This window comes from Patella vulgata, chromosome 4, assembly GCF_932274485.2.
Source record: "Patella vulgata chromosome 4, xgPatVulg1.2, whole genome shotgun sequence".
Classification (NCBI taxonomy): domain Eukaryota; kingdom Metazoa; phylum Mollusca; class Gastropoda; family Patellidae; genus Patella; species Patella vulgata.
Genome location: NC_065882.2, coordinates 68,175,578 through 68,201,019, shown reverse-complemented (window position 1 = coordinate 68,201,019; position 25,442 = coordinate 68,175,578). Strand labels below are relative to the sequence as shown.

Below are 25,442 nucleotides of genomic sequence, written 5' to 3'. Positions count from 1 at the left end.
ACCATTTTCCTGTAACTATTTCTGGCCATTATTCTATAACAAGGCAAGTCATCATCTTGCCTACTTTAAATTTATCTTCTTTTTTTTTTTTTTGGGATGAATAACATTTTAATGACAATTTTATGCTTGATTATGTCATATGATCTTGTCAACGCTCAAGTGTGTTTTTATTTACCTAAAGAATTACAATGGGACAACCATATATATATATATATTTGGATGACTTGACTACTGTGTGATATGTTTTGTGGCCTGACAAACATCATTATTATTGTCTGATATCTTTGACTACTGTTAACATGTATAGTAGGTAATAAATATACTTTACTATAAGCTTGATTTTTACTGAACATAGGTACAGATCCTTACACAGGTATGAAATACAGGGTTTTTATGTGGTTGGATAACTTTATATATAAAATTTACACTGTGTATTTACTATTTAAACAATGTTTAAATGTGTGAAATAGGTGTGGTTTAATTGTCAAGAGCGAGACATTAAGTACTAATATTTGATTGTTTCAATATATTACGCAATGTCTTAAGCTTGAGACCATTAAACAACTTAACATACAGACACTTGCATGTGCTTTGCAATAAAATATGTCACGCGGGTCCAAATTTCAACTAGTATGAGTAATGTACGCTTGGCACATTGCCCGTACCATTATTTGAAATAATGATATGGGCAATGTGCCAAGCGTATTTGAAATAATGGTACGTCAACATAAAAGAATGATGTCACATCTATATTTTAATATGATAAATGGATCGGCTGCTTATATAATTTTTACTTTTATTGAATTATATTATTAAACACACAAACATAAAAGGACAATGGGAATATGAGTTCAAAGTGAAATTCATTATTCCATCCATTGTTCAAAATCATAAAACTAAATGGGAAGTCCAAAATCACTGAATCTATTTCAGCGTTATTTGGTATTGCATTTAGTTTTGGACAGAATATTTTTTCTTCGGTTTGTAGTATAATTAACTGGTCGTCAAAAGGATTATCTGGAGTCTTGGTGATCTTTAATTAAGTCATCAAGATTATTATGCTGCTATCTTTTCAAAGCTATTTTGATAAAAACTTCCATTAGTATTATCTTTGATCATATACCAAACAAATTTATTAATTAAAATAAGATGTAGTTGTTATTGTTACTACTGTATGTTTGGTGATACATTACATGTGTTCAATATTTAAGAATCAACTCTCTTTAGATTCAGTAGACAGTACACACAATAAATTTCCTTATAGATTACCTGCCAAACAGCTCATTAATTTAAGCACAAACTTTCAAGCAAGGTCAATCCTTTGGGTTGCTTGTTTGTTTTGCTAAATGATCCACAGTAAATACTCACTGATATGGAATAATTCCAAATGTATATTAAATTACTAAACAATATTTTAAATTATTAAGAAAAAAAATAAAGGTGTTTCAAGTACATGTACATCTGTATAAAAAATATTTCCTATTTCGTGTAAATGGGTACATAAAATAGTATACAGAGGCGTAAAATGAGTTAAAAGTTGACACGTGTGACAAACAATATGATGTTTTTTAAAAGTTTGTTTGCCCTTATTGAACTTACTCTGAATTCTCTCAAAAATGCATTATTTAGCATCTCATCTTATTGACTTGCTTTGTTTAAAATAACAAAAACATGCAACAGAAGTGTTAGGATATGACGTCATCTGTAAAAGTATACAGGACTTGACCTTAAATGAAATGGGTTTAACCATGGCTCATGCTGTCGGTCGCCAAAGTCGGAATTTGTGATAAAAATATGAAATATATTTAGTCCTAATAATTGTTAATCCAATCAGTGATTATTTGATGTTTCCTTTGGTCTTTATATTGTCGTTGCTCATGTCCATCCGTTCACAATTTTTTTATGAGATTTTGAAGAAACTTGAAATATAGGTTTATTTCCCAGAGATCTTAGTTCCTTTCTATATTGGCATGTATCGGACTGTAGAAAATTTTTTGTGGACACTCTACACTCTACAGGTCACAATTTTTATGCGATTTTGATGAAACTTGAAATATAGGTCTATCTCCCAAAGATCTCGGTTCCTCTCGGACCATAACTTCATGGATTATTGCCCCTGATTCTCACAATTTTTTATTCGATTTTGATAAAACTTGAAATTTGGGTTTATAACCCGAAGATCTCGGTTCATTTTGATATTTGTGCATATCAGACTGTAACTTCCTGGATTATGGCCCTGATTGTACGAAAAATCGTGTTTTTAGCTTGTGGTCTCTCTAGCGGTCACCATTTTTATCATCTGATTTAAAAAAAACCATTTGAATATATCACCGTACACCAGACTAAAAGTCAGCAAAAATAAAATCTGCTTATCTTAAAACTGGGTTAATGTATTATGTAAAGACGGATTTTGTAAGTCGTTGGACATTGTATATTTAAGTTATAACAGTAATTGTTTTCTCCTACCTGAGAAATAAAACTGTTACATGCTGTCTTTTTATATCACACATTTTTTGGCAGATAAAATATTCCAGTCGGCAGAAAAAAATTTAAACATTTTTTTATATAAAAATTATTATTTATTTGTGAAATTTATTTAAGTGTTGCGTAATTTAAATTGATTGCAATTTTTATACCACAAGATTAAACTGATTGAAAGTTTTATACTTTTAAACTAAACAGATTGTAAGTTTTATACTTTTAGATTAAATTGATTGAAAGGTTTATACTTTTAAACTAAATTGATTGTAAGTTTTATACTTCTAGATTAAATTGATTGAAAGGTTTATACTTTTTAACTAAATTGATTGTAAGTTTTATACTTCTAGATTAAATTGATTGTAAGTTTGATATGTTTAAGTTTAACTGATTGTAAGTTTGATACGTTTAAATTTAACTGATTTTAAATTTTATACTTTTAAACTAAATTGATTGAAAGTTTGATACATTTAAATTTAACTGATTGTAAGTTTTATACTTTTAAACTGAATTGATTGAAAATTTGATACATTTACGGTTTTGCTCGAATTTAGTTCTATACTGTTTGTAAACTTTACAAAGAGGTAATTAAAAACACAGCATAATCTACAAAATTTTATTACTCGCTGGAAACATTAGAGAATTTTAACGACTGAACTACATCTCCTTTAAGTATTGGTAGCAAAAGTATTTAATATCTAAGTATAATTTGATAATGAATAGCCTGTACATATACATTGTTTATAGTTTTCCTTTTCCTGTAAGTTAATTCAGGAATCGATATATTTTGTCCCTTTACAACAAATATATTTTTCAAGCTAGAGTAATAAGTCTGTATATAGACAGTGTTATATAATGAAAATAATGAGTATTTTCTGCATGATGTCATATAAATCAATACAGCTTTAATGAATACCAATTAGCAAGTTAGTAATGGTTGCCAATCTCTCTTGGGATGAAATGCAATGATACCAAGACAGTTATATTTTGATCAATATTGCAAACGTATAACAAATATCTGTAGAAGGAAACCCACTACATGTAGATAAGCGATTGTAGCATTTCTATTGGAACACGTTGAAATCTGATCATGTTGTCACCCCTGCTTATCTGAATTTCTTGTGGACTCTCAATAGGCTAACGTTATCAACAGATTGACTTGATTTTTATAATTTATACCCAGTGTACATGTTCATGAGACAAAGACACCCTATTGAATTTTAATGATTTCCAATAATTACTGTCAGTGTTATTGCCCTTGATTACTTTGAAGAATCCTGGTTAAGGTATCATTTGAGTATATGTAACTTGAAATACTTACACTGTTATATTTTCATGAGATAAGGAATCATATTGGTTTTCAGTGATTTCTGATAATTACTGTCAGATTTATGGTCCTTAATCATTTAAAGTAATCTTGTGAATGCTCTGAGGCTGAAGTTGTCATTTGATTGACTTGAAATTTATGCACAGTGTTAATGTTTACGAGAGGAAGAAGTGTTGGTTAGTCCGTCTACAATTGCTTGTGAACACTCTTTAGCACTACATAGTTATCATTCTATTTCATTTCAATTTTGGACAACTACTTACAGAATTACGGCCCAAATCAGTTACCAACAATTGACTTGAAATTTATATACTGTATACTGTTTATGTCAGTGAGAAGATGCCTGATTACCAGTACATGCTTTTTTAAGAACTAGAAGCATATCAAATTCTAATCATTTCTGTTGTTGCCCTTGATCACATTTTAGTGTGTTGTATATTACAAAAGAATAGACATGTATGGACTGCTGGAACGATTTAATTGTTGTGGGTGTATGTTTTGTTGCCTGGCATCCTGTCTTTGTCAGTTGTAAATTACAATATCTGCAGAATGCTTATTTTAGTCTATTGCATTTAGCTTTATAGCAATTGTTAAATAACAATATAATATTTGGTAAGCTATTTTTTTTTTATTCGATTGCCGGTAATTGATTGTTATACCTGAGGGCATGATAATGTCGGGACATGTAAGGACTCAAGGGAGATCAGTTCACTACTACAAGAATAGATGATATGCAATCAATGATTCCTGACATCCGCGGTTAACAGTTGGCTTTAATACAGAAATAAAGGTTATTTTTAGAATTAAAAGCTGTTATGTGAAACAGAACGGAGAAATAAATTATTTTGTTATTGTAGAAAAGATTTTTGACTAAGACATCTATAATATTGAGGATGACATTTTCATCAAGGAAATTGGCTAGTATGATCATTTGTCAAATGATTTATCTGTTATGTGAAGTATAACAGGTTTTGATTTGTTTACAACTGATGTGTTAATTAATTTGGTGAGAGTGATACATGTATCTCATTATGACCTTCATAATTAATAGCATAATCTATCGGCAAATTTTTGTGACCATTCTACATATTTCATATGCCCACATTGAAATGTAGCAAAACTGTTATAGTTTTTGACTTTGATCAGAAAGAAAAAGCTTGTGGACCCTCTAGCTAGACACTCAGTGTTTTACATTTCATATTGATGATTACTGTAAGAGACTAACGTTATCATCTGATTGATTTCAATGATTTTTGTGCTGTAAAACCAAGCTTAGACACAAGGCATCTGTCACAGACATCGCCCATTACAAATTATTACACATGTATATACATGTACAAGTCTGGACCCTGTTTCACAAAAACTTAAGCTAAAATCACTAACAGATTTTATCTAAAATCAAAATGAAATTTTATGTGTTTCATGAAGATCGATTATAACTTGAAATTGAATTTTAAAAGATTCTAGTTAAAATTGATTGCACCTGCGCAGTTCTGTTTTTCATCAACTGGCATATGGTTTAACAAATATGCCTCGAAACTGAAAACTGCTGACGGGTTGAACTAATGCTTACAATATCAGGGGGGAGAACTAACACAGTTACAGTGTGAAGGCATACGTTGTAGCAATGTTTGTACATGGTCAGACAGTGGTAGAGAAATGAAATAAATGAGATTGTTGCGTATTATTTGTTGCGAAATGTATCGGTGGGTTGGCCTTGAACTTGTATGCTGCTTCCATGACCTTGGCATTTCAATGGAAATAATGTGTACCGTTGAGCTAAATCGCTTGAATTTCATATTTTTTTGGTATTTTGGATAACAGAAACTAATGAGAATTGCCACTTACCGGTACGGTACATCCATACATACGATGGAGCATAGGGATGTGAGGCCGGACTCAAACAATTAATCTAGGCTGTAAATTATTGTGGAATTTTAAAAGTATTTAACCACTTTGAAACTAATCCACCAAATAGACAATGTTTCGATGTCTAGATCTGAAATTCCATCCCCACATACCCTTTCAATGATACTTTGAAAGTGACAGATGCCTTATATCCATGCTTGTATACATGTATGTATATATATACATACACATGTTGTGTAATAATTTGTGTCTGACAATGTCTGTGACAAGTGCCTTATGTCCAGACTTGTGTAGAATAGTTCAATGTATTGTTTCTGTTAGTGCTAGGAAGAACTATTATACTATCAAATTTTTAATAACATATCTGGCTGTGTATCTGATAAATCAAAACTGTCACATATAAATCAGACATGTTCTTAAGGAATGTATTTCACAAGTATTTAATGAACTGAATGATCCCATATTCTGTCATATTTATAAATAGTGTCGAACAGTATACCTGTGGGGTTATTGAGCTGTTGCATGACTACTACATCACAGACAAGGGACAAAGGCTAATCGATGTATTCATAAGGAATAAATCTACAAATCCCACTTACATAAAGTTTTACTAAAAAATGATTTATTACATGATTATCATGAAAACTCATGCAATGGTGCCATAAAAAATAGCGTTTAGCTGATAACTACACTTTAAATCTTGAAACAGACAGAGTTCATGATGTTTTATTTCTGTCTTGCTGTGTTGGATTTGTTTGACAATCCTTTTAGAGCTAGCATGGACAACTTTATTGCAGGTGGCCCTGATCTGTGTTATAATGTTGACAGTTATATCTAAAATAAAATTATTGAGATTACCGACCAGGCAACAAAATCCTAGCAATCCATAGAGGTGGTTGCATTTTAATTCTGATATAGTCAGTTAGTCACCTAGAGCACTTACATAAGACATTAAAAAGTGACCATAGACAACAACCCAATAGATAATTATGGTCCTGGAAATCAATAACATTTGATAGATTTATTACACATGCTGACACGAACAATGTTTATAAATTTTAAGTCAATCGGATTTTAACTTAAGAGTTCCCACAAGACAAAAGATGTTTCAAAGTACTCAAGGACAATAACTCTGAAAATATTTATCAGAAATCATGGAAAATCAATACACGTCTTGCCAGTTGATCATTATTTCACAATGTACAAAATATTTTTCTAAATAATCAGGAGCAATTACTAGAGTGTCACGTCCATATTTACACAAATAAAATAATTTTGACATTTATGCTTTCCATGACTGATCTTGAAATCTGATCTCATTGATCTCTATTTTAACCATGCATATTTTGATAAAGATCATAATATACATTAAAGTGTGAATCTCACGCTAGCAACAAAACAAAGATTTACATAAAACATATTTGATGGCCTTTATGAAAAAGGCAGAAGTCAATATTAAATACATGTAATGGTTAGTTTCTCATTATATTACTATACTCGTCTAACTTGTAGATCCTGTTTTTTTTATGGAAGACCCAATGAATACAACACAACAATGCTGTGTTTCTCTTTTAATTCTACATTAACATTCAGAAAGGATAGATTCAAAATTATATACATTGTATGCTCCATGTATAAATGTAAAGATGTTATAGTCATACTACTTTTTGTATTGCCGTCGCCTCCGTCCGCTCACTGATCCGTTTGTCATTCACAATTTCTTGTGAACACTCTACAGACTAAATTTTATTTGGATTAGTGAAACAAAAAATCCTATTTAATTTCACCAATTTCCGTAAATTACTTCTAGAGTTATGGGTACTTATTACGCCATCTTTAATATCCGAAAAATGTTGAAGAAAATTTTCGCAAATCTTTGATTCTATAACTAATCGAGCAAACTTCCGAATATAAAAAAAAACAAACTGTGAGAGCCCCTAAGGGATTAGTCCAAAGAATCCAAAAATGAAAACCTGACGAAGATCCGATGAGAAATAACCGAGAAATGGCCTTTTTTTGTCCTATCCGTAAAACGATTTGACCCAATTTATATTTGATACACAGTTCCACGGAGGCCAGCAGAATATGTATCTAGGTTGGCAAAATGTTTGCACCATGCACAGTTTTGGCTGCAAACTGTGACTAAAATCGGCAAAAAAGAAATAATAAAGAGAGAGAGAGAGAGAGAGAGAGAGAGAGAGAGAGAGAGAGATGGGGTTTAACGTCCACACGACACAAACTAGGTCATTTCGGGACTAACACATGGTTCAATTTTATTTCAATAATTCGCTTGCGCATAGGGGTCTTTAGCAGTGGGAGGAAACCGGAGGACCCGGAGAAAACCCACGAGGTTGGACAGGCGACCCTACTCCTTGCCACGTACAACCGGGAAATCGAAACCCCGCCAGTTGACTCAATGACAGACCGTATGATACAGCGTGCGCATGCTAACCTTTCGGCCATCCAACCCCCCAGAAATAATAAAAACTCTTACAAAGACAATACATGTTTCAAGCGAAGGTCTGAAACACGTTCTAATATTATGTTCGGGTAATGGTCTTGTTTGTGTTTTTGAAAGACCATATACCAGGATTGTTTTGTCACATGGATTTGTTAGGCATTCTCTATGGACTTGTTTTCAGGATCTGTGGTAAGGTTCAGGGTTCTATTTCTGAAAAAAAAAGCATTCATCTTGTGCATGGAAATAATATACTAGAAATTTTCTTCTTTGAGATGTTTTTGACAAATTTAATTTGGGATGATCAAATGCAGACAGAAACCTCACAATAAAAGCACTGAGTTGCTTATAACTTCTTGTAAACAATTCTGCGTTGTAAATTGACTTATTGTTTGTTCTGTTCAGATTAGTAAAACAGAAGAGTCATATACATTTTTATATGCCAGCATCATCCACAATTTTAAAAAATTTGTATGTCATTTACATTTATTAGATCAAGAAGCCTACTGAATTACTGAGATATATTTTAATAACTTTTTTAATTAACACCAACTAAGGAATCAGAATACGGCAACTGTTTGGATGACTTGGCTACAGTGTGCATGGTTTGTTGCCTGGCAGCACTCATTTAAATGTTTTCATTCAAATTTATACTAAATAATAAACAGGAAAGAGATTAGACAGAATTTTTTGTAATTTAAGATAAATAGGTAGACAGATCTGTCATTGAGAACTTATCATTCAGGTAATTGTTAAATATGAGATAATACATGGACTTCAATTCTGATTTAAAGGGACTTTGTCAGCACCGATCTCGAACTTGACAGATGAACTAACAACATGTTTTGCCATACCCAGTTAAATTGGTTTCAAAATATTGTGTTTCGAAAGCAACAAAAGAACTAATTAATATAAACTTGATGCTTAGCTTTGAAGATGTTTGAAGTAAGCGATCAATGTTTGGATGAAAAGTCTGGATCAGGGGCTGACTGTGTAGCTTTATTGCCCATGGGCCAACTGGTTTCCATGGGCCCCCATCGCAGTGAAGAATACCTGATGTGACAACAACTGAAACTCACTAGATTCACCATACCTTGACCTCACTCCAAGATCAAATTTCTCCTTGCATTTACAAATTATAGCTTTCAATGGATGCAAGGATGAATTATTTATTTTGAAAAAAATATGTTGACCCTATGACGTCAGACATTGATTAATCCATCAGCATTGACATGTCTAGTGGTTTATGCACAGTTCCGTGCATCAAAAGGCAAAGAACTCACGGTAACAGACCGTTCCATAGGCTAATCCCTGACATCATCCAGAACACGTCAATGATAACAACTCTTCCTGATCCTAGTGCAGTAAAGACAAGTAAAACAAAATTTGAACTATAAAAACGAAACGAAATGAATCGTGTTTAATCAGATTGCAAAGTACCTTGATTATTGATAGAAATAATGTGGAAATCATACATTTACGGTTCTATTTCAGTGTATTATTAGTGTGACATCAACACCTCTCAACACCAGCTTATGTCTACGAGTATTGAACTGCATTATGTTAAACACAGTTGTAATATCTGGCAATATCTCTTTAATACACATGTTTATTGTACATGCTGTAGGTTTTGGGTTTCATGGTGGACACATGCAGTGTAAATAGTTCACTGATCTCTGTTAGGATTACAGTTTATGAAATTTGACAGCTTCCTGTTTACTAAGTTAGAGAAAAATCAAATTTTTTGAGTTAAAATAAAACTTAGATATTGAATGTACATGTAGTATGTGTTATACAAGTCACAATTCCATGGAATACAATTACTACTGAGCAACGTTTCGACTAGGCTTCTCTAGTCATTGTCAAGCAATGATAATGACTAGAGAAGCCTAGTCGAAACGTCACTAGTAAATGTATTCCATAAAATTGTGACCTGTATATTCTAGTTCAATTACTAAATGTCATTGAAACAATGTAACAGGTTATTAAAATACATTATCTTCAAGCAATGCATTAAAGGATAAGTCCCAGGAGCGGTGGCTCAGTAGATATAAGTAACATGCTGGCTTGCTAACTAGGAGGTCTCGGGTTCGCCCCCCCGATGTTGTTCGAGAAAGTTGCTTAGGATTTTCTCTTGGTGCAGGACGGGGAGGGCCTGTGTATACATTGGTGTGCACGTAAAAGAACCCAACAGTTGGAATTTGAAATCAGAGTAGACCGTAGTGCCGCTATCCAGGCACAATTTCTTTCATAGCACACTATATGGTGAATACCTGTAGCCCAATCGACGCAGAAAAGTAGGACATAAAAACCCATTTCATTCATTCATTCATTCAAAAAAAGTGTTTGTTTAACGAAATATGACAAAATATTTTGCTATGGAAAACATCTCTGTTTGATGTCCTGTGTAAATTATTTGAAAAGCTTTAAATTCAATTTATAATCAATAGATTTACAAACACAAGATAGAGTATCAGGTGATATGATAGCTTTCATTTGTATTTAATTTTACATTGTCGATAATTTAATGCTTTTGATCACTTCCAGCTCCACTTCATTTTTTGATCAATATGGCATTTAAATGTAGCATGAGCCTAGTAGGTCTATTGTCAGTTTCTATAGACAACCATTGTCATAACAGGTATCAAATTACGTGTTATTTTTATGCACGGATAATGCATGTCATCAGACAAACGAAGTATGTCAGATGTTGGAAGATTGTCATGATCTTAGGTTGACATGTCACTTATGTCCATGATATTATTACCATATTCTGTCAATACTCATCCACCGTTGTCTACTGCTGTGGAAATCTAATTTGTTATATATGGATGTGTTTGATCTATTGGGTGAAATTGCTACAATGATAAATGATAATTTTGTGTGTGAAATATCAGTTGTTATGTGGGTGGAACGGGTTGACATTAGATTACCCAGATGTCAAGATAAAAACTACACATACATCTACAAATATCGCTAGGAGATTAAATAAAAAACAAAGTTATTATGGGTTGTTATGACAATAGAATATTATTACACACAGCATCATATACCTATTAAATATATATATAAAGTTGATACGAATATAAAACATATTGGTAGTCAAGGCAGGTTGTGATTCATGAAATAACATTTTCTAATACATGTAAAATGAGTGCGTAACATCAAGGTGGCCAGTATAAAGACATGGTAGCCAGTCAAATTTTTAGAAACATTATATCGCATGTCATTAAGAAGAAAAGATTAACAGATTACCTATATTCACACTTTCAATTTGACGAAAACTCAAAGTATCTAATACTGAATTATTTTACAATCATGCCCTCACCTAATATTCAAATCCTATGGACCAGCTACATGTATCAGCTTGCAGAGAGAGTTACCTTTTAAAACAAGACTTCTAGGGTCCCAGAAAGACACATGGGAACCTATAGATACTCCAGAATTTGGGGCAATTACACGGTCGAGTCTGGACACAGATAATCTGAACAATTTTTATATGCCCACATTTTCATGTGGATGTATATTGTTGTCGCCCCTGTCCATCCATCCACATTTTGTTTGTGGACAGTCTATAGATGACAATTTTTATACGATATTGATGACACTTGAAATATAGGTTTATCTCCCAAAGATCTTGGTTCCTTTCGATATTGGCATGTATTGGACAGTAACTTGATGGATTATGACCCTTGATTGTGTGAAACAAAATGCGTCACAATTTTTATCTAATTTTGATGAAACTTGAAATGTCTGTTTATAACCCAAAGATCTCGGTTCCTTTTAATATTTGCACATATTGGACTGTAACTTCCTGTATTACTATTATGGCCCATAATTTTACAAAAAGTAGCTTTTTTGGCTTGTGGTCCCTCATGAAAATCAGACTGAAAATGCCCCCCAAAATGACCGCTCCTTATACGCAAATAGTGTAAATGTATGGAATATCAAGATTGTGGACCTATAATTTTACATCATATACGTTTTTTTTTTTTTTTTTTAGCTTGTTCTCTGTCCATCTCTTGCAAAATGTGGGCATACCTTGCGTGGCAACCGCTTGTTGAAAATGAAGAAATCTAATGCTTTTCAATAATTTTCTTAATTAATTTCCATGTTATTCATCTGGGTTTAGGTTATCATCCGATGGGTTTGTGAAATTTATACACAGTGTTTCTATTCAGGGGACTAAAGATTAAAAACTTTTAAATTTTCAACAATTTTTAATAACTTGAACCTCTAAAGTTGACAAAGTTGTCATCATGGGGTCTGTGAAATTTGTATTCTGAATTAATATTAATCAGAAAGAAGACTGTCTATTTAGAAGATTTTGTAGTTAATTCTTTGTATGACAAGTTGCTACTTAATTGTAATACTAATAGATATTCTATAAATCTCGATATAATTTACATTATGTCTGACCCAGGATAATGATGGCTACTGGATAGTTAGCTTATTTCATGTCTGGTATAAAATCTTATGTATCCTTTTCACTTTTCACTCTTAGGCATTTTAGTTCTAAACATTAAATTGATTCTTATGGTGTTTTTTGGTTGTTCAATTTAAAATTGTTTTAAATAATTGTTGATAACATGGAGATTTGATCATCTTTTCATGCTCAACATCCTTTTTTTTGTTGTTATTTCAACAGAATGTGATCATTATTGTATTCAATCATTTCACTGAAGACTTTTATAACACAAATCATTTCCTCCAAGTTCCAATATATGGCATCAACTTAACACTTGAAATCTTGGGTTTTTAGATTCATTGCTATTGCTTGTGAGCTTTGTTGAAGACAAAATATAAAATAGGATTGTATTGCATTCTTTAACTTGTAATGATTCTCAAGTAATGACAGTTTGAGTCTTCAGTGCTTGTTTAACCATATTCTAAGAGTTTAGAATCCCCAATAATGGCAGTGTGTCATGTTAGTATTAGGTATAGTTGAAAATACTTGAGATGACATATTCAGTGTGAAAATCTCTTCTATAAACAGGTGGCTGATTATTCTGGTTATCATTGTAAACTGCATAATACTTGTACATGTAGATGTCCCATTTGAAACTTTTACAAAATGATAGCGACAGATGAAGTGAAATGAGATTTTACATCTTACTTTTCTGCATAAGACAGGAATACACCATTCAGTGTGCTATACATGTAAGGGGAATTCTGCCCGGACAGCATCATTTCCATCTGCTCCACATTTAAATCAAACATGACTTCTTTTAATGTGCATGTCTATGTGTACATAGGTGGACCTAGGTTTACCGTTCCATCCAAACTGCTAGACACTTTATACTTGCTAGACCCTTCATCCAGCACCACTGAAAAGGGCTTGAAAATCCCAGAGAGTTTTCTTGGCCAACAACGCGACAAAACCTAGCCACAAGAGCCATGCCATTATAAAATATGAAGTTAAATGCACAGTGATCATTTTGCCTGCCTTTATATATAATGGTTCATTAGGCCTATACATGCACTGTTGACTTGATCATATAAATAAAGGTTCATTACATGTACCTGGGGAAAACTCTAATCACTTTTCATCATAAACTACTGGACAGTGACAATAGTTATAACCGTTAAAGTACTTAACAACCAGTCAACCAAAATGTTAACAGTAATTATAAATTGGTTGTCAACTCTAACCAGTCTATCATATATAACAATAACCAAACAAATGTAAGTTTGATACAAACTCTTGTGTATCCTTGACATTGAAATGGGGTAATATATTGTGAATATTCTATCAAATTTTAACAATACTGTATAGTAATTCTTCGAATTAGTGAAACTAAGAAGCCCATTTTTAGTTTAAACAATTTCTGTTATTTAATTCTGGAGTTAAATGTATCAGCCTTGTTGACTTTGTAAAATTTTATGAGCACAATAATCAATGACTATTATCATCTGATGTGCTTGAAGAGAATCCGTATATACAGTATAGAGATTTTGCTATTTATTTACTGATCGATTCACAATCTAGTGGACTGCCCTCAGGTGACTTAATTTATAGCTGTTGTGGGCATAGTTTCATAACCTACCTTTAACCTAGCTTTTCAATTAGTGATATTGCAAGCTCTATACTATTTTCAAAAATTAATCATAATTTGGTTGGTTTACTAATTTTATATTTCATTTTTTGGTTTAGTGGTGTCAGCTTTTGACCCAAATCAAAGAGTTCTGGTAATTTTGTAATAAAGCTCATTGTCACAGTATGAAACGTGTTTGTGGTATCAGGACTAAAATACAGGACTAATTTATTATCTATATATTAAGATGTCAAGGAATTTGAGAATTTTCATTAAAACAAAGTATGCTATGTATTGAAGATGATTTAGTCCATAAACATGTAGTCACATTACAAGAAATTATTAATATTTTTTTATGGAAATAGTAAACAGATCTACATGTCTTTCTCAAACAGGTGTATAATTTAATCACTTCACATCTCATATTGAATTTATCCCTAATGAATAGAAAAAAATAATTCTATCAAGGAACAAAATATTTTGGCCATTATCATATCATACATGTACAAACATATATAATATTACCATATTATGGAAAAAAAATCCAGAAATCTATTATTTTTGCAGAATCCTCATCTATTGAAGAAATTCAAGTAGTGACATAAACACTAATAACATTGGATGCATTACTGTTGATGAATGTGCTAACTCAAATTAATTTTTTTCTATTTCAGTTTGCCCAAGTATTAAGTTGCGTGATGTAGATTACATGGAAGAATTGGAAAATTGTACAATTGTGGAAGGAAATTTAGAAATAACTTTAATGGAATTTCAGCCACATACCTACCCTAAACTAAGAGAAATAACAGGTTACATGCTGCTTTATCGTGTTCATGGTTTGAGAACATTAAGTGATGTGTTTCCTAATCTAGCGGTAATCCGAGGGGAGAATATCATGTATAATTATGCCTTGGTTGTTTATGAGATGCCCGACTTGGAAGAAATTGGACTGACAAGTTTGTCTGTAATAATGAGAGGAGCAGTTCGATTGGAGAAGAATAATAAACTATGTTACATCAATACTGTTGATTGGTCTCGATTAACGGCAACAGCTAAATCTGAAGATAATCTTTTTCTCAATAATAGACATGAATCAGAGTGTGTCAATATCTGTCCAAAACACTGTCCAAAATTGCCTGGTAAAAAAGTACAACATTGTTGGAACGCCGATAGTTGTCAGGTCTATATTGGTAAGTACAATACTTCAAATCAAATCTATTTAAAAAGACTACTTACACACATGAAAAAATTCTAACATAATTACTCAGTTCTTCATAATATAATGCCATTAACACTACGAAAAAGAATGGTATTCAATCTGGATTTCTATACATGCACCACTAAATTCTTAGAACCCTCACATACTCTGTTTGCAAATATTCAGATTTGATTCAGATAGAACATTGACTTATGATTTTGTTTGTACTGGGAACGGTAACTATTAATATAGTTGGCATTGTAATGAATGGTTCAATTTACAGTAGACTAAATAGAAGTTTATATTTATCATACATGTATCTAGTTTAAATAAGGCACGAATACAAACATGAATTGTGCATTAAATAGTAAATTTATATACAACTACAATATTGAATATTTTCTCTTTTAAGTCTCCCTGATATGACTGAAAGATATGAACCAAACGTTGGTTTAAGGCCATTTCATTTATAACCCGTTTCATAAACAAGCTACCTCCACCAATGAGTATTGCTCAATTTGCTGTCATATTTTAATCCAGTAAAATCCAAGTACATTTGCAAGGATTAAAATGTATGAAATAAGATATTGTCCAAAAAATGTAAAATGTAAGTTGTAGTAAAAGGTTAAAACTGATCTTGAAAGGTCAAATGTAACAATATTGGCTTCTTATTGTAAAAAATATTATATAAAAAAACATATCCTGTATTAAATGATTATTTCTTTTAAAAACCCCCCACAAAAACCTGTAGGCTAATTGAAATCATTTAAGAAGTATAACTGATGCATGACAGGTCCCACAATAATGCACTTATTATGTTATAACTTTACCCAATTACAGTAATGTACTATCATTGCACTTACATGTAACATCATATGTTAAAACATAATATTATTATGTACAGTAAAAAGATTATTTGGTGTTCCAAACCAGTATCTTGTGAAAATAAAATAGAGTTTAACATCTTATTTTTCTGTACCAACTGGGCTATCGATGACAGAAATATTTATATCTATAAAGTGTCCCTACTCTTCATTGAATTCCAAAGGTTTCTTTTATGTGCATGACAAGTACTTGTAAACTTGGAGGGACCCCGGTTTTCATACAGCCCACACAATTAGGTGCTTTTTTTCCTTTACAGACTTCAAAACACTGGTTACTGAGTCAAATTGGAATCACCTTAATATGCATTAAGTTAAACATATTGACTGACAGCCAAGTAGACAAGTAGTCTTATTGGAAACCACTAACTGTCAGTATTATATAACTATTAACTAAAAAAACATAAGAATATTGATATTTTTAATGTGTTTTTCAGAGTAACACTAGGATAATTGAGATTTTTAATGTGTTTTTCACAGTAATAATTTACGATAAAACTTTTGAGTGGATTATAATATTGTTATAGATTACTGTTAATTTAGTTTTACTGTTTTAATAAGCCACTCATGTCATCCATAACTTTTAATTTAGTTTCTACAGTTCTATTTAACCACTCATGTCAGCCATAACTTTTAATTTAGTTTCTACAGTTCTATTTAACCACTCATGTCAGCCATAGCTTTTCATCATACCATTGTGATGAGATTTTGGTGTTTCAAAAGTGATTTGTGAATCATTTGATAGCCCAGGCATCTTGACCTTGGCAAATTGTTAATTAACTTGATTAATTGGCATATCAGTCGTTAATCTTATTGATTTATCTATCAAATAATGGACGTATGAATAGTACATCATAAAACAACAAGCTTTTTAATTAGATCAATATGGAAGTAAATACAGCCCTATAGTCATACAAACCCTTCATTCATACAAATGCCTTTATTAATTTATCATACGATATCTCATTAAGGGGTAACTAGATGCAAAAATACTATTAATACATTACCTTGACAGATCGTATTGATTCAATATATAACTTTACAGCTAATGTTGTTGATTTGTTATTGGTAATGGTAAAATGATAGAGATCTGATTTGTGAAAACCTGATCTTTTCAATTTGTTGTTTTTCTATTACCATCAGACTGATTCAGCTAAATTGTTGCAAGAGTTTTAAAAATCTAATGTCAAATGATGAAATTTTTTGTTATCTATAGGTTTGATAAATTGTTAGTTTGCCTGATACTGAAATTGGTTTTATTTTTTGGTTATTGTAGTAAACATTTTGTATATTTTATGCAATGTGCCAATATAAGAATGGATGCATGAAATTCTAGACTATGTAGGGCCTACTGTTGCCATGTATTTGATTTAATGTGGATGACCCATTTTGGTGTCCCCTGCATCTGTCAAACTTTTTTTGTGAATGATTTACACATACAGTTGTTGTTAGGTTCTCCAATCAAAATTCTCACCATTTGTGTGTAGACTTTTTAGTTCTGGGTAGAATTTTTAAAAACTATGTTAAATTTTTCTATAAGGTAAAGGAAGAACCCTGTTGAACTAGAAAGCTTTTGGATCATTACCAATCTTTTCAGCACCAATCTTATTAAGACATTGCATACTTGTTCCATGTGTGAAATAACCCAGAGGACACATAACAGTCCAACCATTTGTTGTGTAATAATGGAGATGCAGGCGGATAGAAAAAACCCACTATTTATAGCAAATGAGACAGTTTCCTCGACCAGGGGCATGTGCAGTAAAATGATGTCCCGGCATGACTGACCGTGGAGCCTCTAGCATGGGTATGGGGTCATCCCCCCCCAAAAGAATTTTTGAAGGTTAGCGTGTGCGCATTCTATCATAAACATATGGTTTAATTTTATTTCAATAATTCGCTTGTGCGTAGGGGTCTTTAGCAGTGGGAGGAAACTGGAGGACCCGGATAAAACCCACGAGGCTGGACAGGCGACCCTACGCCTTGCCACGTACAACTGGGGAATCGAAACCACACCCTTTGACTCAATGACAGACCTCATGATACAGCACGCACATGCTAATCATTCGGCCATCCAACCCCCTATTTAATATATTTAATTCATTTACATATATCCCTGGGTTAATTATTTACATCTGTTGCAGAACACTTTCTGCAAACCAGATACCTTTGGTTCTAGTATCCCTCAGGTAGTGCTTTCTAAAAGTCGTTTCACCTGTCCATCAACCCGCTGCCAGGATATCTGAAATATTACATCCCACATTAAAAGCAGCGGAAGTAGCTCCCGTAACAGATTGAGCTTTAAAACAGATGTTATCAACAAAAATCGACAAACTGAAGATCGTATTCTACTACTAAGTACTTATATACTAAAGTCATAAACAATTAGCAATCGCTAATATAAAATGATGATATACCACAGTATAGAAATACACAGCATAAGCAATTAGCAATCGCTAATATAAAATGATGATATACCACAGTATAGAAATACACAGCATGTAGTGACAGTCAGTAATTTCAACAAGTAATAAGACATTTGTTGTCATTCAACCTAACCTTATATGCATCGTGCGTGGGTCATAGGTCACAGATAATGTGCAGTGGATAGATACTTTTCTTCTTTAAAGTTGAATTGTTTATACAGTCAATACGAGAATTATGCAATATAAACCGGAGATGCCCGAAGGGCATATATATAGTGGAATATATTTCCATAGATGCTAGTGTTTTGGAGAAATATAAAAATTTATGCTGCGATGAGTGTTTTGGGGATGAAGGAAGGATTAAAAAGTCCTGTACATTTCAATAATGAAATCAAATGCCTATCAGCCATTGAACTTACTAGATATATCATTAAACAAGATGAGATTAAATATTTATATCTCGGTGGTTGACATTAGGACACAATAACTGATAATGATAAATCAAATTGTTGAAATTCTAATTTGTAAGATTGAAAAGGACTGCATGATGCCCTTAGTGGTTACAAGTCATGTAGATCAACCAGACTCTATCAAAACCCCTGCCTTTATCAAAATATATAAAATATTCATTGTTTTTTCATGCCTTTTTCTACTTCTGAGTGCATATTATTACATCTAATATCTGACTTGAAATAAATATTTTAGTTGTACCTGACAAAATGAACTGGCACTGACGATATTACAGGTACCGAAGGAACTGTGCATGGCAAAGCTTTTATTTGTATCTGAAAATGTCTGACAGGTGTCTTATTTCCAGACTTGTCTGTTATTTATAGTCTTCGTATTTGATAAAATAACATATAATATTTTGTCATAACTTGTTAAACCACTCATAGATATGAACCTTTTGAATACCTGCATTATAGGAATGAACACTATTGAAATTCAACTTCACCCTTGTCCTTCCATTATTTTTATACCTCCACATGAAATTATTGTTGTCTTCCCTGTCCGTTCATATTTTGTTTGTGGACACTCTACAAGTCACAATTTTTATCTGATTTTGACGACACTTGAAATATAGGTTTATCTCCCAAAGATCTTGGTTCCTTTTAATATTTACATGTTTCAGACCATAACTTTATGGATTATTATTGCCCCTGATTCTAGAGGTCACAATTTTGATCTAATTAGATGAATCTTGAAATGTATGTTCATATCCCAAAGATCTCGGTTCCTATCCACATTCGCCCATATCAGACTGTAACTTCCTGGATTATGGCCCCTGATTGTACGAAAAATCGCTTTCATATTTTAAAAACCATTCATGCCCTAATGATGGTTGAGTTCCAATTTCATGTAAATCAGACAGAAATTGCCCCACAAAATGGTTGCCCCTCGTATGCTTATAGTGTAAAAGTATGTAATATCAAGGTTGTGGACAGCCTGGAGGTCACAATTTTTATCGGATTTTGATGAAACTTAAAATATATATTTATATCCCAAAGATCTTGGTTCCTGACGGACCATAACTTCATGGTTTATGGCCCCTGATTGTACAATAACACACATTTTTAGCTTGTTGGACACTCTATAGGTCATAATTTTTATCCGATTTTGATAAAACTTAAAATATTTTTTTATATCCCAAAGATCTTGGCTCTTTTTGATATTGTCGCATATCGGTCTGTAACATCCTGGATTATGGGCTCTGTCCAGTTTTGCATAATGTGGGCGTATCTTGCATGGCAACCACTTGACGTTAAAGTTATTAAAACTTTATAATCAAAACTTTATATTTGAGATTTTTCTTCTCAAATTTTGGATTACTGTGAAATCCTCTTTGAACTTCAAGCTTTAAAATGGTGACAGCTCCAATGACATAACTGTTACTCAGCATATGTTTCTTTGCCAGGCAGCATACCTTTGAAATGTTTATTTAATTTTTGTAAGGCGTCTGCATTTTCATTTGATATTGCTGAATTTGCAAACTAAAATAGCTGAATGGAAAAAAACAAAACAAACAACATGTACAAATCATGTTTTTACCAATTTTGATTACATCAATTTATCATGTTGAGAAATTCTTTGTATGTAGCTAGTTAAAAGACAAGTTTTAAGTTCAGGAAAAAAAGAGTTTTTGCAGAGGGAAATGAACTTTAAAGAGGCTGTATTATTTGAGAAATTCTTTATATCTTACTACATGTACATGTATGTTTAAAGACAAATTTAAATTTAGGAAGAAAGTGTTTTGTAGAGGGAAATGAACTTTAAAGTCACTATATTATTTTCACCAAGACACAAAATGTTAAGAACAGTTGTTAGAGCATCAGGGGCCAAGGGGTTGTCACCCTGACTCTTCTTATCATTATTGGGTCTTAATACGTATATAATGAGGACGTAATTTTATGTGAATCTGGCCAATCAAGTAACACCAAATCAAATAACACCAGATCAAAATGTACTTGACCACAAAAGTAAGCATGCCTGTTTAAAAAGATGTTAGGAAACGGTGCACATATATTAAATAACTATAAAATTTAAAGTCTTGTCATGTGACAGCATGACAAATTACTTGCATGGATATTATGCAAAACGGAAAAAAAATAACGTTGTGCATCATACTGTTATTATTTTATGCAGGCTTGGGAATATTGATATTTACTGGATTAGTATCTGACATTTTAACAGATCTATATTTATAAAAAAAAAAAATACAGAGGAAATACAAAGCAATGCCAGACACCATACCCTGGATTGTGAAAATACACTCTGAAATTTCACAATTTCAGTGAAATCCCATTGAGAGATTTGGTCAAAATATTATTGAAATTTCAGTGAGATTTGTGAAATTCCATTCACTGAAATTCCTTTGAAATTTTACTAAAGTCTTATTGATATTTTAGTAAAAGGTTATTACTTTTTCAGGGTCTTTAACATGCATTCTGAAAAACCCAAACAATTACAATATATACATTTATTATTTCTTATCCCTAAAATTTCTGTATTCTGTTTTCTTTTTCTTCTTCTGCAGTCTTTCATCTTTCATGATAATGAAAATATTTGGCCTGAAATATTAAATAAAGATGGGCGTGCCATGCAGTGTTCCAAAAGATCTGACAGTGGAGTTTTCACCTACTCTTCATCAAATTCCTATTGCTAAGGACCTCAGGTTTTCCATTCCATCAGATTGAGTAGGCGCTGTTACTTGTCAGTTTCTTCGTCCTGCCCTACTGACAAAGGAAATCAATGGTTACAAAAAATTCTATGCTTTTTTTTACTAAAGAAACCAGTAATAAATATTTTTGAAAAATGATCTTATTCCATACCAAACTATATACATACGACTAAAATACAGTATTTGTGACAAAAGTGTCTCATCAGGGTGAAAAAATAAATTGCCTTGCCATTCAAGTATCAATATTTAATATTTTGGTCATTAAAATTTATACTTTTTCTTGCTTCAGCAGCTGTTACAAATACACTTGTGTGAAGTTTTTAAGTATGGGTCACTGTATGGCCACTTTATGGTTACCAGGGCTATCAGTAATGTTTCACAGTTAATTAGCAGAACTGCTAATCAAAAAGTCCAGTTTTGCCAAAATTGATTAGCAAATTTAAAAATTGATTAGCAGTTTTTTTTCAGTTTCAACATCAAACACCTACATGTAAATAACAAGATATTACTTTAATTCATAACAAATGATTAGATTTCATTCTTAGATTTTTTTTAGCACTGCCACATGTAGTTGTGACAGTTTGTGAATGTGATATAGACTTTTAGTTAGGTCTTATGTCTGAGGCCAATTCTTGGCAGTGACTTCCGAAGCCCCACTCATTTTAATTGTTATTTCTTTGTTACTTTAGAAAACAATTTCGTCTGCTTTTTATCGTGTATTACTATTTTTGTTCAATCGGGTGCACCTTGATTAACTATACACATGCAAATTCTTACTTTGATTTATCATTTTACACTACGTTAACATGTATTTATTTTTTTATATTTTATTTACAATACGTGGAGGACACACTGGATTTATTTCTTTCAAAATGAATACTGATATAATTACTTCAAATTGACATGTCTTGCAACGTGAGTGGTACTACTTGAGTCCCTATTTCCGGTTTAATAGTAACTATTCATAGAGTTATGTCCCTGTATTATATACTATAATGAATTGTGTCTGGGTAGTTCGAGAAGAAAATGTTACACGAAAAATTTGGTTTTGTTTATAAAATTTTATTTGACATTTTATTTTATACATGTTGAAAGTGTTGAGAAAGACTTCTAGTCTTCAAAATGTGAATTATCCTTGTGTCAATATCCAAAATGACAGGCATATTAATAAATCGCAGTTATTGCGAATCAAAAACATAAGATTTTAATTTTTGATCAGCAACGGACAAAATATGTATCGCAAATTGCGCTGCGGTACTAGTTGTCGGCAGCCCTGATGGTTACAGACACAATGTTGTGTCCGTAACCTTTAAAAAGTAAAAAAAAATCAGCTTCAAATTCAAATGAATAAAAAATATTTTAGATTCTCATATTGCACATTGAAAAGTATATTATTACTGGAGATCACATTTTTATTGTAAGTTTTCAGTGTTTTTCTTGTACATCACTGTGATTCTGAAAATTTGACAGAAACACATGTTTTTGTAATTTAATCATAACACCCTTAATACACTGTCTATTTGTATATTTCAACTACCAAAATTTATTATAGAAAATGTTCTATAAGCACGTATTGATAGTCTTTCCAAAAAAGTCACAGAAATATATGAATTTGAGTTTCAAAATACAATTTTTTGAAGTGAGACAGCATAATGCCAAAAAAATGGCTATTTTGGGGACATTGTTATTGTTGTAACTCAACAACAAAGATATCCTATTCAAAAAAAGTAGGGGATATTTGATTTTGGGGGCATAATACTAAAATATGCAAATGACTACGAAAAAAGTCACTATAGAACCTAACAGAAGAAACATTTCCAGTTACATGTGACGCCCAAACGCACCAATAGCTACCGCATGGAATGCAGGTGATGCTTGGGATCATCATGGGGGTCCAACCCAAGATTTGCACGACTCTGACTTTGAATGTTACAGTCATTGTGGCATTGAATTCCAAGGTGGAAACATCAGTTTAATTGTTTTAGTGACCAGAAAACAAATTTTGATATGCGTCGGCTTACCCAAAATGAAAGGTTACGTGCCCTTGGCATGCTACAGATCGGCACAACACAGGCGGTTGTGGCGCGGACGATGAATGTTTCTCAGTCTGTCATAAGCAGGCTATGGTCCAGATACCGTGATACACAATCTGTACAGGACAGACCACGCTCAGGTCGACCAAGGGCGACAACTCAAGCCCAGGATCGATTTATCCGTACCTTGGCCTTGAGAAATCGTGTCATCACAGCAAATCAGATCAGCGCTCGTCTTCAAACAGACACTGGTGTGAGAGTGAGTGGCCAGACGATTCGGAATCGACTGCATAGGGGTCACCTTCGCGCCCGACGTCCTCGCGTGATCCCTTGTTTGAGAGATCATCACATTCAGGCAAGACGTCGTTGGTGTAGGGATCGTCAACACTGGGATAATCGACGCTGGGGCAATGTGATGTTTTCAGATGAGTCAAGGTTCACTGTTGATTTTTTGGACAGACGTAGGAGGGTGTGGCGTCGTCGAAACGAGCGCTTCCAAGACTTTAACGTCATCAGACATGATCGATTTGGGGGTGGTTCTGTTATGGTGTGGGGAGGCATCACTGTTGCTGGAAGAACGGCTTTACATGTTGTTGCAGGGCGTGTTACAGGCCAGTACTACCGGGACAACATCTTGGCAGTCCATGTTGTGCCGTTCGCACGACGTCATGGCCGCCGTTTCATCTTCCAGGATGACAACGCAAGATGTCACAGGGCCAGGATCGTTACAGGTTACCTCCAACAACAGAACATCACCACATTACCTTGGCCAGCACTGAGTCCCGACCTCTCCCCCATCGAGCATGTCTGGGACATGCTTGGACAGAGGTTACGTCAACGTCAACAACGTCCTGCCAATGTCCAAGAACTTGCTGCTGCGTTGCAACAGGAATGGGACAATCTGGACCAAAATGACCTTAGACGTCTCATTAGGAGTATGCCACGTCGGATCAATGCTTGTTTGGCAAACAGAGGAGGATTTACCCGTTACTGACTTGGTTGTGATGCTGTGGTAACTTTGCTGTTTGACCCCGGGTATCATTTTACCCTTATAATGGTCAGTCTGTGCCTTACTTAGTCTAACGATCATTTGGAATAAATCGATGAATGTGAACTTCATTTCATTTTGTCATTTGTTTTTTCGTCAGTTTCATTAGGTGACTTTAATAACACTTAAAAATCAAATATCCCCTACTTTTTTTGAATAGTATATATATTAACACCAAAAAATTGAAAACTGGACAAATACTGTGTTTTAACCGATATAGCATTTTTTCCGGGGGTCTCAACCTTACACATATAAGTAGATCCATTTTTATACGCCCACATTGAAATGTGGTTGTATATTGTCGTCACCCCCGTCCGTCCGCCCGTATGTCCGGCGGTCCGTCCGTCCGTCCGGCGTCCACAATTGCTTGTGGACGCTCTAGAGGCTAAAGCTAATATCCGATTGACTTTAAATTTATACACAGTGTTTAAGGTCATGAGACAAAGAAGCCTATTGATTTTCCGCGATTTCCGATAATTACTGCCAGAGTTATGGCCCTTGATCACTTCAA

At 33.1% G+C, this 25,442-nt stretch overlaps 1 protein-coding gene across 1 annotated transcript in view; it reads left to right on the top strand.

Annotated features, from left to right (window-relative positions):
- LOC126818035 (putative molluscan insulin-related peptide(s) receptor) overlaps window positions 1–25,442 on the top strand; it is a 134,997-nt gene that overhangs the window by 7,707 nt on the left and 101,848 nt on the right. Inside the window, exon 2 of the mRNA XM_050545210.2 lies at window positions 14,842–15,357. Within this exon, the coding sequence (XP_050401167.2) occupies window positions 14,842–15,357 (516 nt within the window). The remainder of the gene's footprint in view (window positions 1–14,841; window positions 15,358–25,442) is intronic.